The 13,529-nt window shown below is 35.4% G+C and overlaps 1 protein-coding gene across 1 annotated transcript in view; it reads left to right on the forward strand.

Moving 5' to 3' along the window:
• The window catches only part of col11a1b (collagen, type XI, alpha 1b), a 91,474-nt gene extending 78,976 nt beyond the window's left edge, over positions 1 to 12,498 (forward strand). Inside the window, 13 exon segments of the mRNA XM_051133839.1 lie at positions 2,126 to 2,179; positions 2,656 to 2,763; positions 2,981 to 3,034; positions 3,139 to 3,192; positions 5,085 to 5,192; positions 5,331 to 5,384; positions 5,638 to 5,673; positions 5,765 to 5,818; positions 5,966 to 6,224; positions 7,267 to 7,379; positions 7,488 to 7,556; positions 8,292 to 8,525; positions 10,844 to 12,498. Of these exon segments, the coding sequence (XP_050989796.1) occupies positions 2,126 to 2,179; positions 2,656 to 2,763; positions 2,981 to 3,034; positions 3,139 to 3,192; positions 5,085 to 5,192; positions 5,331 to 5,384; positions 5,638 to 5,673; positions 5,765 to 5,818; positions 5,966 to 6,224; positions 7,267 to 7,379; positions 7,488 to 7,556; positions 8,292 to 8,525; positions 10,844 to 10,990 (1,344 nt within the window). The 3' untranslated portion in view covers positions 10,991 to 12,498.
• Positions 12,499 to 13,529: the final 1,031 nt, after the last annotated feature.

Below are 13,529 nucleotides of genomic sequence, written 5' to 3' on the forward strand. Positions count from 1 at the left end.
GAGAAGCCAATCAGTTGAGATGGTAGCAAAACCTTTTATGGTGCTTGAGTGTTGTCTTTTACTGCATGTAATAATTCATACTCAGAAAGTATTAAAAAGTGCCCCTGCTGCTAGGGCTAAAAGGCACACTAATTAACCTAATGATTGAAGGCTGACTTTTCCATTTGTTGACATGACATTGTTAGATTCAGATGGTAAATGTTATATATTATGTTGGGTGTCCATCTGTCCATAGATAATCACCATGTTTAGAATGAAACCATCATATTTAAAAACATTATATTATTATAATTTGTTATTACTACTATACTACTATTTTCAATTACTATGGGATCTCCTTCAGTGCTTTCAGAATTGTTACATTTGAAAATATTTTTGTTTGTGAGTTTTAAAATGTATGTTTTATATTAACATATTTTAATGACAGTATACTTACTGAACATAAAAAATCTTTTATTTATTAAAATAAGTAGAAAATACTACAAACTTTGCTAAAGTTTGAGCAATATTGCCATTTTGTGGCAAGGTGAGACTCAGGGCCTACAACCAATCTAATTTGTTGCCCATTATTAGGAAACAGCAACTTAAAAGCAACTCAAAAGTTGTCCCATGTATCACCTTTAATGTTAGAGTTTTGAACGGACCCACTGTAAGTATCAAATCTTTGATATATAACACTTTTTGTTCTTTAAAAAACGTGTAGGAATGTACTTGTTTGAATGTCCCCTTTGTTGTTCCTTCTAATAATCTGCTGAGACACGCATTTTCAGATAGGTTTATGAGCTTCCCCTGTAAATTCATGCTAAAAGTAGCTCATATTTTATGGGGCATGTGTATTTTTAACAGGTCTGAGCTCCACAAACAATAAATCTTTAAAATAAGAGCACAGTCAGGATTTTACTGGGTCTTCCCTCAGTAAATTGTTCCCAAGTGAGCAAAGACTGCAGGCTTTGCTTGGGAAAAGGCATTCCTGTGTGGGAGAAATAAAATGGGCTTCTCACATCAATTTGCATTGCTTAAGAGCAGTTGAGGTGAGGCTGACATTTAGACAGTTCTATTATAGAATATTGACCAAAGTGGGTTGAATGACAGCACTGTGACAGGAATGTGATAGCCGAAAGGAAATGAAGTTGTCATTGTCAGCTCCGGTGCCATCCTCAAGACTTGGCTTAGAATTGATTGCACTTTTAACTCTAACATGTCTATGATCTGATGTATTTACCACAGTAAACTTTTCATTTTCAGTAGCTGACTCATACCTTAAGAGAGAATTTCAGTTGTTCTCAGTGAGTTTTATTGCCAAATATATGTCAGGAAAGAAATTAAAACTATGAACAAGTCAGGCTTTTAGTCAGAAAAATTGAATTTTCTCAAATCAGCAGAGCCGTTAGTAGCAATAAAAATGCATTTCAGAGCTTTCCATTTTAGCTCGCCTTGCTTAAAACTAAGTGGGTCTGTGCAAGAAGCTGATTCATTCGGCAGACCTCGGCCTTCGCTGTGTCTTGAATCTAAATGCGCACACCCATATTGATTATGGACTTCTGGGAAACATATTTCAACCTGTGCTGTGTTCATTCCCACGCTGAGAAAACAATACCATCATTAAGTCTTTCACGACTTACTATTTCTCTGCATAATCACATGTAGACGGTAATGCTAAATATCTGGATGTATGCCCAAGCCATTAGCCATTGCTTTAGCTAATACCTTCCCTCCAAAAACAACTGTATTAATCTGTGTTTTGGTCTTTTACATGAAAAATATCCAAACATCCTTAAAACATAATATATTAACTTCAGAATCAGTATTGTGTATGAAAATGGGACTTGTTTTTGAGTATCTCGAATTTACTCCATTAGCAAATGTTAGTGCATTAGCAATAGCAAAACCTCTGAGTCATATACGTCATAACAGACTTAAGAGGTATAAAAGTGTTTACATGTGCATGTTTTGGTTTCTGTGAGATACTGGTGAACAAGCGTGTCTAAAAATGTTGTGCTAATAAAAAAAAAAAAAAAGTACGTACCTTGTTGCCATGGTACATTTGGATGCAGTACCATTTGTTGATAGCTCTTAATAGATATCTGCTGTAGAAGGTTTTGAGTTTTGTTTTTCTCTCTTCAAGGGTCCTGCTGGCCCAGCTGGTACAGAAGGCAGACAAGGAGAGAAGGGCGCAAAGGTAAGATGGTTTCCATTAAACAAGCACATGAACAACCAAACAACATGACTGTCATTTGTATTGCAGCGTAAATCATTTGTCCTCCTCGAAGCTTGATTTGTTATCTGTCCATGCTTTTGTCTGTTGAATCCAATCTCTCACGACACTTAGTGGTCCTGACTTTTAAAATCCTTATTGAAAGATCTGAGCACGAGAAAGCTTAATTGGATGCCACAAGAAGTTAAGCTTATAGTACAGGTTCAATCACAGGAAGTGACAGGAAATCTATATTTTCCTTCTAAAAGCTTTTGTTCTTCAAAATGATTTGTTGATCCAATGTTATTATTCATCTTATCACATTAGCCATGTTCACATGGATATCATAGTAGTTTTTTTCAGAACACTTGCATTGAAAAGGTCAGTTTTAAATGACCAATAGCATTAGATGTATAGAATATAGGTTAATATTCTCTGTTAATTGTATTTTTGTCACACAGGGTGAGGCCGGCGCTGAAGGACCAGCAGGCAAAACTGGGCCAGTTGGCCCTCAGGGGCCCCCTGGAAAGTCTGGAGCTGAGGGGTTACGTGGCATCCCTGGGCCTGTGGTATGCATTTGGAAACTCTGATATAGTTCAAATTGCTGTGTAATTATATTAAGTAAGCAGAATGGTACACAAGAATCTCTTAATTTGAATAATTAAGCTTTTCAAGTTGAATCACTCTGCTTGTCTAGTCGGTAGATTTGGGTATATGTGCCGTGCATTAATTTTGGCATATTATAGTATGTTTTAATGGCTTGCTGGTTTCTGTTTGCTCTCTCAGGGTGAGCAGGGACTTCCTGGAGCTGCTGGCCAAGACGGTCCTCCTGGACCATTGGTAAGAAGATACAATCAGGCACCATTATGTGTTTTTTTTATTTATGTATTTATTTATTTTTGCCTAAAATTTAACTATGACATTTATGTTTTGACAAATTCTAGGGTCCTCCTGGTCTTCCTGGCTTGAAAGGTGACCCTGGTACTAAGGGCGAGAAGGTATGTTTTAACTAGTGTTCAACTAGTACTTTTCTAAAACATAAAAATAAGATTACTGTAAATGGAACATGTGAATAGATCATTTTAATACGAAAATGTCCTGTAATATCAACGTTAATTTTGTACTTTTATATATTTTATATTTAAATATTTTCAAATGTTCAGAATTTAGGGCTGTACACTATATATAATTTATTTATTTATTTTTATTATTTTTTATTTGCCTCATATATCCACTCCCGTTCAAAAGTTTGAGATCAGTACAATTTGTAATGTTTTTTAAAGTTTTTAAAGAGTTTCTTCTGCACATCAAGGCTGCATTTATTTGATCAAAAATACAGAAAAAACTGTAATATTGTGAATTATTATTGCAATTTACAGTAATGGTTTTCTATTTTAATATACTTTAAAATATAATTTATTTCTGTGATGCAAAGCTGAATTTTCAGCATCATTACTCCAGTCTTCATTGTCACATGATCCTTCAGAAATTATTATATTATGCTGATTTATTATCAATGATGAAAACAGTTGTGATGCCTTTTATTTTTTTGGAACCTGTGATATTTTTTGTAGGATTCTTTGATTAATAAAAATTTAAAAAGAAAAGCATTCATTTAAAATTGGAATCTTTTGTACCAATATATTATTACAATTATTGTTTGAAACTTTAGGGTCAGTAATTTATTTTCTTTCTTTTGTTTTTAAACAAATTGATACTTTTATTAACCAAGGATGTGGTAAATTATATAAAGTGATAGTAAAGACTTTCAAGAAATGCTGTGCTTTTAACTTTTTTATTCATCAGTCAAAACCTGAAAAAAGTATCACAGGTTCCAAAAAAAGTATGAAGCATCACAACCCTTTCCAACATCAGCATATTAGAATGATTTCTGAAGGATCATGTGATACTGAAGACTGGCGTAATGATGCTGAAAATTCAGCTTTGCATCACAGAAATATATCATATTTCAAATTACATTAAAATAGAAAACCAGTATTTTAAATTGCAACAATATTTCACAATATTGCAGTTGTATTCTGTATTTCTGATCAAATAAATGCAGCCTTGATGAAGGCACTTCTTTAAAAAACATTAAATATTTTACTGATCCCAAATTTTTGAACGGCAGGGTACATATGCTGTTTAAATATATATTTAAAAAAAAAAAAAAGTTCTTAAATCTAAATTGCATAAATATATGCATGTATATGCCATAAAGGTCCCCAAGGAGGTTCTGCACTTTCAAAATGTTTCCTTTCCAAAACCTGCCTATGTATATTTACAATTATGCTGAGCTCAGTTGAAAGTTTAAGATGTGAGAGCACCGGCCTTTACTGGCATCTCTATTTCACATAATGACAAGGTATAAACAAGCTCATAGTGCTGCAGATTAAATATAGTGTCAGACAATGATTAAACGGTTACTCTGCCTGCAATACATAATCAATGCACTATACATCTGTAAATCTGTTTTATGAGAGGAGACCTGCTGAGATGTGAAGTATTAATATTCAGGAGAGGCAAGTACAGTAGCAGTGGCTGTAAATATCCAGTGTTGAATAGAAACTAAAGCACTTGAGCACCTCTCAGTTTCTGTGTCTTAAATAAGATTTATATTGTACACGCTGTATACTGCGGAAGCAAAAGATCTAGATCAATGTGTTGTATGTTGTACTTGATAAAAGACATTGTTTGCCATTTGAGCATTTTTTTTTTCTTTTTTTACTGAATAATGCATGCTGTTGCTCTACTGAACACATTGGCAACACATTTTATATATATATATATATATATATATATATATATATATATATGTTTTACTCAAGTATACTGATTTTAAAACCTTTGAGTTAGTAGTTAGAATTAAGGTTTCTCTTTGCTCATTCAGGGTCATCCAGGTCTGATTGGTCTGATCGGTCCTCCCGGTGAGCCAGGAGAGAAGGGTGACCGAGGACTGCAAGGACCTCAGGGAGTTGGTGGAGGCAAGGGTGATGCAGTAAGTAACGTGCTCTTTTCATGCATCCGATTTAGTTCAGGATCTGGGTGTGTTTTTGTCTGTTAATCATAGGTTGTGTTTTTTAAGAATATGTTTTGATTTTACCTTGAAAAATATGAAATGTTTTATTGACTGCAGGGTGCTGTTGGTCCCGCTGGTCCCGTCGGTCCCCCAGGTCCTCCTGGTATTCCTGTGAGTTGTTTTTTTAACTCTATTTTCTGGTCAAAACTCTCTTTCTGAAGACATTTATATGCTTCAGAGCATATATTCCTTCAGAGGAGTATTCCTCAATACATGTCTATGAATGATTTTACAAAAGAAAAATGCTGTGCATGACCCAAAATTCTGATTAGCACAGATTTCAGGAATCTTATTCTGTCGTGACAGTGGGGTTAATGCATTTTTGCATTTGTTTAATTGATTTCCTTGTTGTCTCTGTCTTCAGGGAACACAAGGACAGAAGGGATCCAAAGGATCATCTGTGAGTGCTGAACCTCTCCATTACACGTGGTCATTGAGGTGGTTCATATGTTGTTTTCGATATAAACTAAGCAAGTTTTCTGTTTCCCCAGGGTCCAGCTGGCCAGAAAGGAGAGCCTGGCCTGATTGGACCACCTGGTCCTCCTGTAAGAAAAAATTTATATTGCATGAAAATAAATGAGGTTGCATTGAGAACTGTGCTGAAAATCAAATTGACATGCTTATGTCTCCAATGGGATTGAAGCCGACCCAAAAAAATTGTCAGTGATTTATTTTTGATTGTCTATCACTAGGGCCCAGCTGGTGACATCATTCAGCCCCTTCCCATCTTGACAAGTAAAAAATCAAGAAGGTCACCTGACATGCAGGATGACGAAGCAGCGGGAATGACGGATTACGCTATGGAGGGAATGGAGGGAATGGAGGATGTGTTTGGATCTCTCAACAACCTCAAGCAGGACATTGAACGCATGAAGTTCCCTCTGGGAACCCAGGATAACCCAGCCAGAACCTGCAAAGACCTGCAGCTCAGCCAACCAGACTTCCCTGATGGTGAGAGAAAGCATAGATAAGGCAGATTTTTTACATAGTCAGGATTAAGAGTGGTTTACTTCAAGAACAAAAATGTACAGATAATGTACTCTGTTGTTATTCATGCCTTTCTTTCTTCAGTCGTAAAGAAATGATGTTTTTTGAGGAAAACATTTTAGGAATTAACTCTATATACTGGACTTCAATGGTGCCCGCGAGTCTGAACGTCCAGAATTTCAGTGCAGCTTCAAAAGGCTCTAAACAATCCCAGCCAAGGAATAAGGGACTTGTCTAGCTAAACAATTGTCATTTTCTAAAAAAAAAAACCCTCAAATGCTCATCTTGTCTAGCTCTGTGATGCGCATGCGTACTCTGTGTAATCCGGGTCAATACAGTTAGGGTGATCGGAAAACTCCCATCTCATTTTCTTCTCCAACTTCAGAATCGCTATTTTGCCTTTTTTGTAAAAGGCGTTTGACCTTCTTTGCATGTTTACTTTGTAAACACTGGGTCGGTATTTCTGCAGCTATGTAGGATGCTTTTAATGTTGGAGGAGAAAATGAGATTTTTGACATACCCTAACTGTACTGACCCGGATTATAAAGAGTACGCATGCGCATGACAGAGCTAGACAAGATGAGCATTTGAGGTTAAAAAGTATATAACTTTTTTTTTTTTTTTTTAATAGAAAATGACAGATCGTTTCGCTAAATAAGACCCTTATTACTTGGCTGGGATCATTTAGAGCCTTTTGAAATGGTATTTAAACTGCATTTTGGACATTTAAACTCATGGGCACCATTGAAGTCTGCTATATGGAGATCATTCCTAAAATGTTTTCCTCAAAAAACAATTTCTTTATGACTGAAGAAAGACATCTTGGATGACAATGGGGTGAGTACATTATCTGTACATTTTTGTTCTGGAAGTAAACTGCTCCTTTAAGTCTGTCTGAAGTAAGCAAGGATAATCAAAGATAAAACAGATAATGATGAAGAGAGATATTGAGCTGTTTATCTGGGGCAAAAAAAGAGTATTTTAACTTGCATGTTTTTGACTGTAGGACATTACTGGATCGATCCAAATATGGGATGCATGTCAGACGCCTTCAAAGTGTACTGTAACTTCACTGCAGGAGGAGAAACTTGCATTTACCCCGATAAGAAATCTTCAGGGGTGAGAGGAACTCATCTCTGTTAAATCACATGATTGATAGTTATATAAATCAAAAATAAAGAACTGTATTATCTTGAATTATTTGATCACAGTTTCCATTTGTTCCAGGTTAGAATATCAAACTGGCCAAAGGAGTCCCCAGGATCTTGGTTCAGTGAATTTAAGCGTGGAAAAATTGTAAGTGGCCATTTTCTCTTGCATTCTAAATTTCATAAACTTTGAATCATAGCTTAGCAGTTTGGTCATGAATGTTTCTATTGTTTGAAGGGTGCCAGTAGTTTAGGGCTGGGGAAAAATGGTTCTTATTCAGAAAAGTTTAAAAAAAAATACTGGAAATGGATTATTTTCATAGAATTGGGTTCTGTTAACTGTCCTTAAATGACAGCATTCTTCTGCCAATGCAAACCGAATGGTAATTTCACAGTGATTCAGTTAGCAAATGAATGTCTGTTCTTTTTAAGGTAAACTAAAATCAGCTTTTAATTCATCCTGTCAGTTTGACACTTACTAAAGCAGTCTGGGTTGTGTTTCCCAAAAGCAACTATGGTCGCAAGTTCTGTTGGTACCAATAGATTTCAGTGGAACTAACTACCATAGTTAGCTAAGGATGCTTTTGGGAAACGCACCCTTAAATGATTCTTAACTGAGTTACTGTGTACAAGTCTTTGGTTTTTCACATTTTTATTGTAGAATAAAAAAAAAAAAAAAATTTACGTAAATCAAAATTTGCTACGTTTTATATTAGGACTAATTATCAAAAGGTCCTTTCTCTAAAGTACTAAAAAATGTAATTGGATCAAGGAATAAGAACCATTCAATTCCTAATGATTCCCATCCCTGCAACACTTTGAAAAGCTCTTAAAAGTTCTTCTTTCAGCCAGATGTTTGACCCGTCTATTCCCTGTGTCTCAGTTGTCTTATGTGGATACTGAGGAGAGCTCGATAAACTCAGTCCAGATGACGTTCCTCAAGTTGCTCAGCTCTTCTGCCCGGCAGAACTTTACATACATATGCCATCAGTCTGTGGCCTGGTATGACGCCAAGGCTGACAACTACGACAAGGCGCTGCGCTTCCTGGGCTCTAATGATGAGGAAATGTCCTATGACAACAACCCCTTCATCAAGGCTCTTTCAGATGGCTGCTCGGTAAGACTGCTGTTGATCAGTTTGCTGGTTATTTGTCAGGCTGTATAGTAGAAACACTCACTGAAAGCAGGACTTGAAATTTACTAAAGTTTTATATCAGTTCACACGCTGAAGACTAGGGACACTAAACCGCTTACTCAAGACTATACAGCTTAACGCAAGACTAATACCGGACAACTGAAACTGACGGTGTATATATGCCGAAGACAAGGAAGCTAATTAACAAGACACCCCAGAACAGAATACTGGAATGTGAGGAAACCAAGGAAACAAACAGGCAGAAATGAGAATGGCTGAACTAATTAACAAACTAGAAAGCTAACTTAGAAACACTGACATGAACAGAACAGGAAAACAGATAAAAAACAAACTCTAAACAAACTGCAAATGTGACAATTATACTTGGTCTCTTTATTTTAAGGTTCAATTCTCGCTATTAACAAACCATTAACTATGGCTTTTGCCTCAGTAAACTCCTAATTTGCTGCTTATTAATAGTTAGTAAGGTAGTTGTTAAATTCAGGTATTGGGTAGTATTAGGGATGTAGAATATGGTCATGCAGAATAGGTGCTTTATGAGTACTAATAAACAGCCAATATGTAACTAGCTAAACAGCCACTAGTTAATAGTGAGAATTGTTCCCTATGATAAAGTGTTACTACATACGGCATATTAGAAATGCTCCGATATTGGCAGCTAATTAAAATGCTATACTATTTTGTAAATAAATTAAAGTAAATGTACCAAAAAATGAATAAAAATAAGTCACCTTGAATGCTGTAAATAAATTGTGACCTTGGACAACAAAACCAGTCTTAAGTAGCACAGGTTTATTTGTAGCAATAGCCATAATACGTTGTATGGGTCAAAATGCACAATTTTTTCTTTATAAGATATTAGGTAAAGATCATGTTCCGTTAAGATATTTTGTAAATTTCCTACCGTAAATATAGCAAAACTTAGTAACATTCATTGCTAAGAACTTCATTTGGACAACTTGAAAGCCGTTTTTTTCAATACTCAAATTTTTCAAGATTTTCAAATAATTGTATCTCGACCAAATATTGTCCTAACAAACCATACATCAATTGAAAGCTTATTTATTCAGCTTTCAGAAAATAAATATAAATCTCAATTGAAAAAAAATTGACCCTTATGGCTGGTTTTGTGGTCCAGGGTCACAATTTTGGTGTCACAACATTTTTATGTAAAGTCAGAAAAAGTGGATATTCATTTTGAGATTTTTTTTTATTATTACATCAAAGATTTTTAAAGTGTTTTTAAAGATTAACTTGAAAAAAATAGTGAACATTAGATGAGAGCAAAAGTGATTTAAATGTTTAAAAAAAAGGGAGAAAATGAGCTGGACAATTAAACATCTAATATTTATGAAAGCCTGTTTCAGCCACTGAATAAAAAAAATTTAAATTGTGATTTTTTTTTTTCCCCAATTCTGACTTTTTCCTCAGAATTGTGAGATAAAAACTTGCAATTGTGAATTAAGTCAGAATTGCGAGATATAAACTTGCAATTCTGCCTTTTTTTTCCCCCTCCAGAATTGCGTGACAAAAGCACAATTCTTGCACACTTGCAAGAAAAAATTTCTCACTTAATTTCTCTGACTTACATAGTTTTATAACTCGCAATTGTGAATGTTTATCTCATAAAGTCAGAATTGCCAGTTTGTATCAAGCAATTCTGAGAAAAAACATCAAAATTGTGTGAGTAAAAAGTCACATTTATCTTTATTTTGTATTCAGCTGTGGAAATATTGTCAGATACCAATCAATTTTAAAAAACTAGTATCAGCCAATAATCAATATGTGCTGATACATTGTATATTCCTACTATATGTTAATTAAGCAATATCACATTATCACAGCAAGAATAATGTTTATACTTAATCTTCTCTCCACTCTCATATTCTGGTTTGCGGCACTGTAAATACAGACAAGGGAACCAGTCTTATTTTAGTATTATTTATATACTATTGTATTATTTATTAAAAATTTGAATTACCTTTTTATATTTTTAGTTTTAATTGTAATAATTTTGTAATTTTAGTACTTTAATTTTGATTTATGTTGCCAAGTTGTTCTTCTAATATTTATATATTGTTTCAATAGAACCAGAACATAACTGGCTTTTAATAGTTTTAGATTTAATTGTCTTTAAAGGTAACAAGTCGTACAAACTGTGAAACCTTAGTGCTGTTGGATTCTTGCCGCTTTGTCCAATCAAATTAGATTATCAGACCTAACTGTTGTATAATGCTGCTTAAACTGATTGTAACACAGTCCATTTCTTTCTCTTATAGATGAAGCAGGGATATTCAAAGTCTGTGATGGAAATTAATACTCCTCGCATCGACCAGGTGCCTATCATTGATGTCATGTTGAATGACTTTGGGGAATCCAGTCAAAGATTTGGCTTTGAGGTAGGCCCTGTCTGCTTCCTCGGCTAAAGGACACCCCTTCTACCTTCATGGCAGAGGTCAAGGAGTGTGGCCAGCCAAGAGACCCCCTACCCGCCCCCTCCTTGCGCCACAAACACACACACCAGCACCCGCACTGTGTAATCGGAAATGGAATATTCATCGCCCTGGTGGGATCCCAGTCGCACGACTGAAGCCTGCAATTGGAATAAAACAGAGAGAGGACACAAACTACCTGGTGGACAATGGCGCACTTTCAGGAGAAGAAGGAGGACCCATTCCTTTACCATCTCACCACTCTAGAGCCTGTAGGAGTCTTTTCCCATTTCCAAACTCGTTTTTTTTCTCCACTTGAAGTCTTAAGCCTCTCCCATTCCATCCTTAATCCCAGCACCATTTACTCCCGATCCCAGTTCTTCCCCAAGCCCCAATCCAATTAATTCCCAATGCCGTTCCAGCCCGTTTTCCCTTTACAGATCCTCCTCCAGGTGCTGCTGAGAGCAAGACAACCTAAGTGGTGTGCTCTTGTTGTAAACACCCAAACACTCAAGGTGCTATTGAAAATGGATTTTTTTTGGTAAAACTGTAATTATTATTTTGTACAATACTGTTCTTTCTCAATCGCCTTTAAATATTGCATGTGCATCAAATTGATTTGATGAATTATTGATAACTATCAAAGAGTCTTTTCTCTAGATTTTTTTTGTTTTGTTTTCATGTTCGAAAACCAACAGTGCAACAGATTTCTTCACAAGATGTCAATCAATCAAGTGTCCCTGCCAACTATAAAATAAAACAAGCATTTCAAACTATCCAAATTTGTAATTATAAAGTATCCACTTTGTAAATATTGACCAATTTAAGCACTTGAAGTCTCCTTTTTGTCCAGTGATATGTGGACATGTCTAACGTAGTGAAGGATTAATGGTCTTCCACTAGCTTTCTTTTGTTCTCAAGTGGTAGCAATAATGCTGTGGTAATCAGTGACTCGTCTACAATGCTAAAGAAGCTTGATGAAAAGTAACTTGATGTCAGATTGAATTTCTTGACACTATACCTCAATCTCGTAAAAGGCGTACCCAAAAGATGTTCAACCCTGTACATACAGAGCCTTGGTTAGAAAATCAAGTTTATATATTTGAGGCAGGGAATGTTAAAATAAAAAAGACTGTTAAACGTTTGTTTGGTTATTTTGTGATTGCTATGATTAACCCTTTTAGATCTAAAACAGAAACAACTATGTTGAGGTGCCTTTCATCAATATTACGAATTCTGGACAGTATTGTATTAAAAGTGATAATTGTTTACTGTTTGTTTGAATCACATCTGTGTGATTCCCTCAGTCGTGCTTTTTTTCTGTGCTGTATGTGCTAAAACTTGCATTTCTTTTCATATTTAAAGTTTCTGCAGTAAAAATGTGTTCAGGTTGTGTGGTTCTGTAATGCCTAAGCTGTTTTGATTGCTTTATGCCTTCATTGTTTTTACGGTTCTGTCTGTGTCCCTCAAAACCCTTCAAATATATGACAATAGACTCAGAACTTACACATCTGTGTAACATACTTATAATTTATGTAAAACTTGGAATAAATGATCGATTCCATTTCAAGTAGATAACCTACTCCGTTTCAGTTTTGCTCAAACCAACAAAGATTTATCATTTCAGTTCAAAACCACTCAGTCACACTATGTTTGATTTTTGAGGCATGTCTTGTTGATCTTCTTCTACTAGTTTTAAGCTCAAAGAATGATGCTGAAATCTAGAATAGAGATTTGCAGTTTCTTTAATAGCTGATGTTGCCATGGTGCTATAGGTGAACAGCTCATGCAGAAGTGATTATTCAGCCGCTGGAGCAGAAACTCGCTGTGGTAATTCACCTGATGAGCAACACACGGCTATGAGCACCTGCATGTGTGGCGCCTTTGATGTTAACAGCCATGCATTTAGTGACCCTGAACTAATGGAAGCAAAGTTTTTTGTCTGAGGTAGGAAATTGCTTTTTGGGATAAAAAATACTAGTGCACAAAGTATAAAGCATAAACTATTTTTGTATATAGTTCATAAAGGGGCATGGAAACTATTTGATTCAGAAGAGAGGTTGTTATTTTCAGACAGAGGACACAATTACAAAGGACTACTGAAATACAGATAGTTTAAGTAGTACATATTTTTAATGAAAACTACATTTCAAGTGCTGTGCGTGAAGAGAAAGAGGCGAGTCTGTCTCTGTGTACCACTCAGAAAGTGAGGTATATTAGAAAACAACTTTTCTTAGACCAGTTTGGAGTTGACGTAACAGTTACATCACTTGCAGCTGTACATGCATTGTGGTGGCAGAAAAAACACTGGTAACAACCAAAGAACCAAACTATAGAATACCCAAGACTTGTCACTCCTATAGTTTTGAATGGGGAAAGATCAAAGTCCCTTTAAAGGAGAAGTCCACTTCCAGAACAACAATTTACAAATAATGTACTCACCCCCTTGTCATCCAAGATGTTCATGTCTTTCTGTCTTCAGTCGTAAAGAAATTGTTTTTTGAGGAAAGCATTTTGGTATTTTTCTTCATAT

The sequence above is a fragment of the Labeo rohita genome, chromosome 2 (assembly GCF_022985175.1).
Source record: "Labeo rohita strain BAU-BD-2019 chromosome 2, IGBB_LRoh.1.0, whole genome shotgun sequence".
NCBI lineage: Eukaryota > Metazoa > Chordata > Actinopteri > Cypriniformes > Cyprinidae > Labeo > Labeo rohita.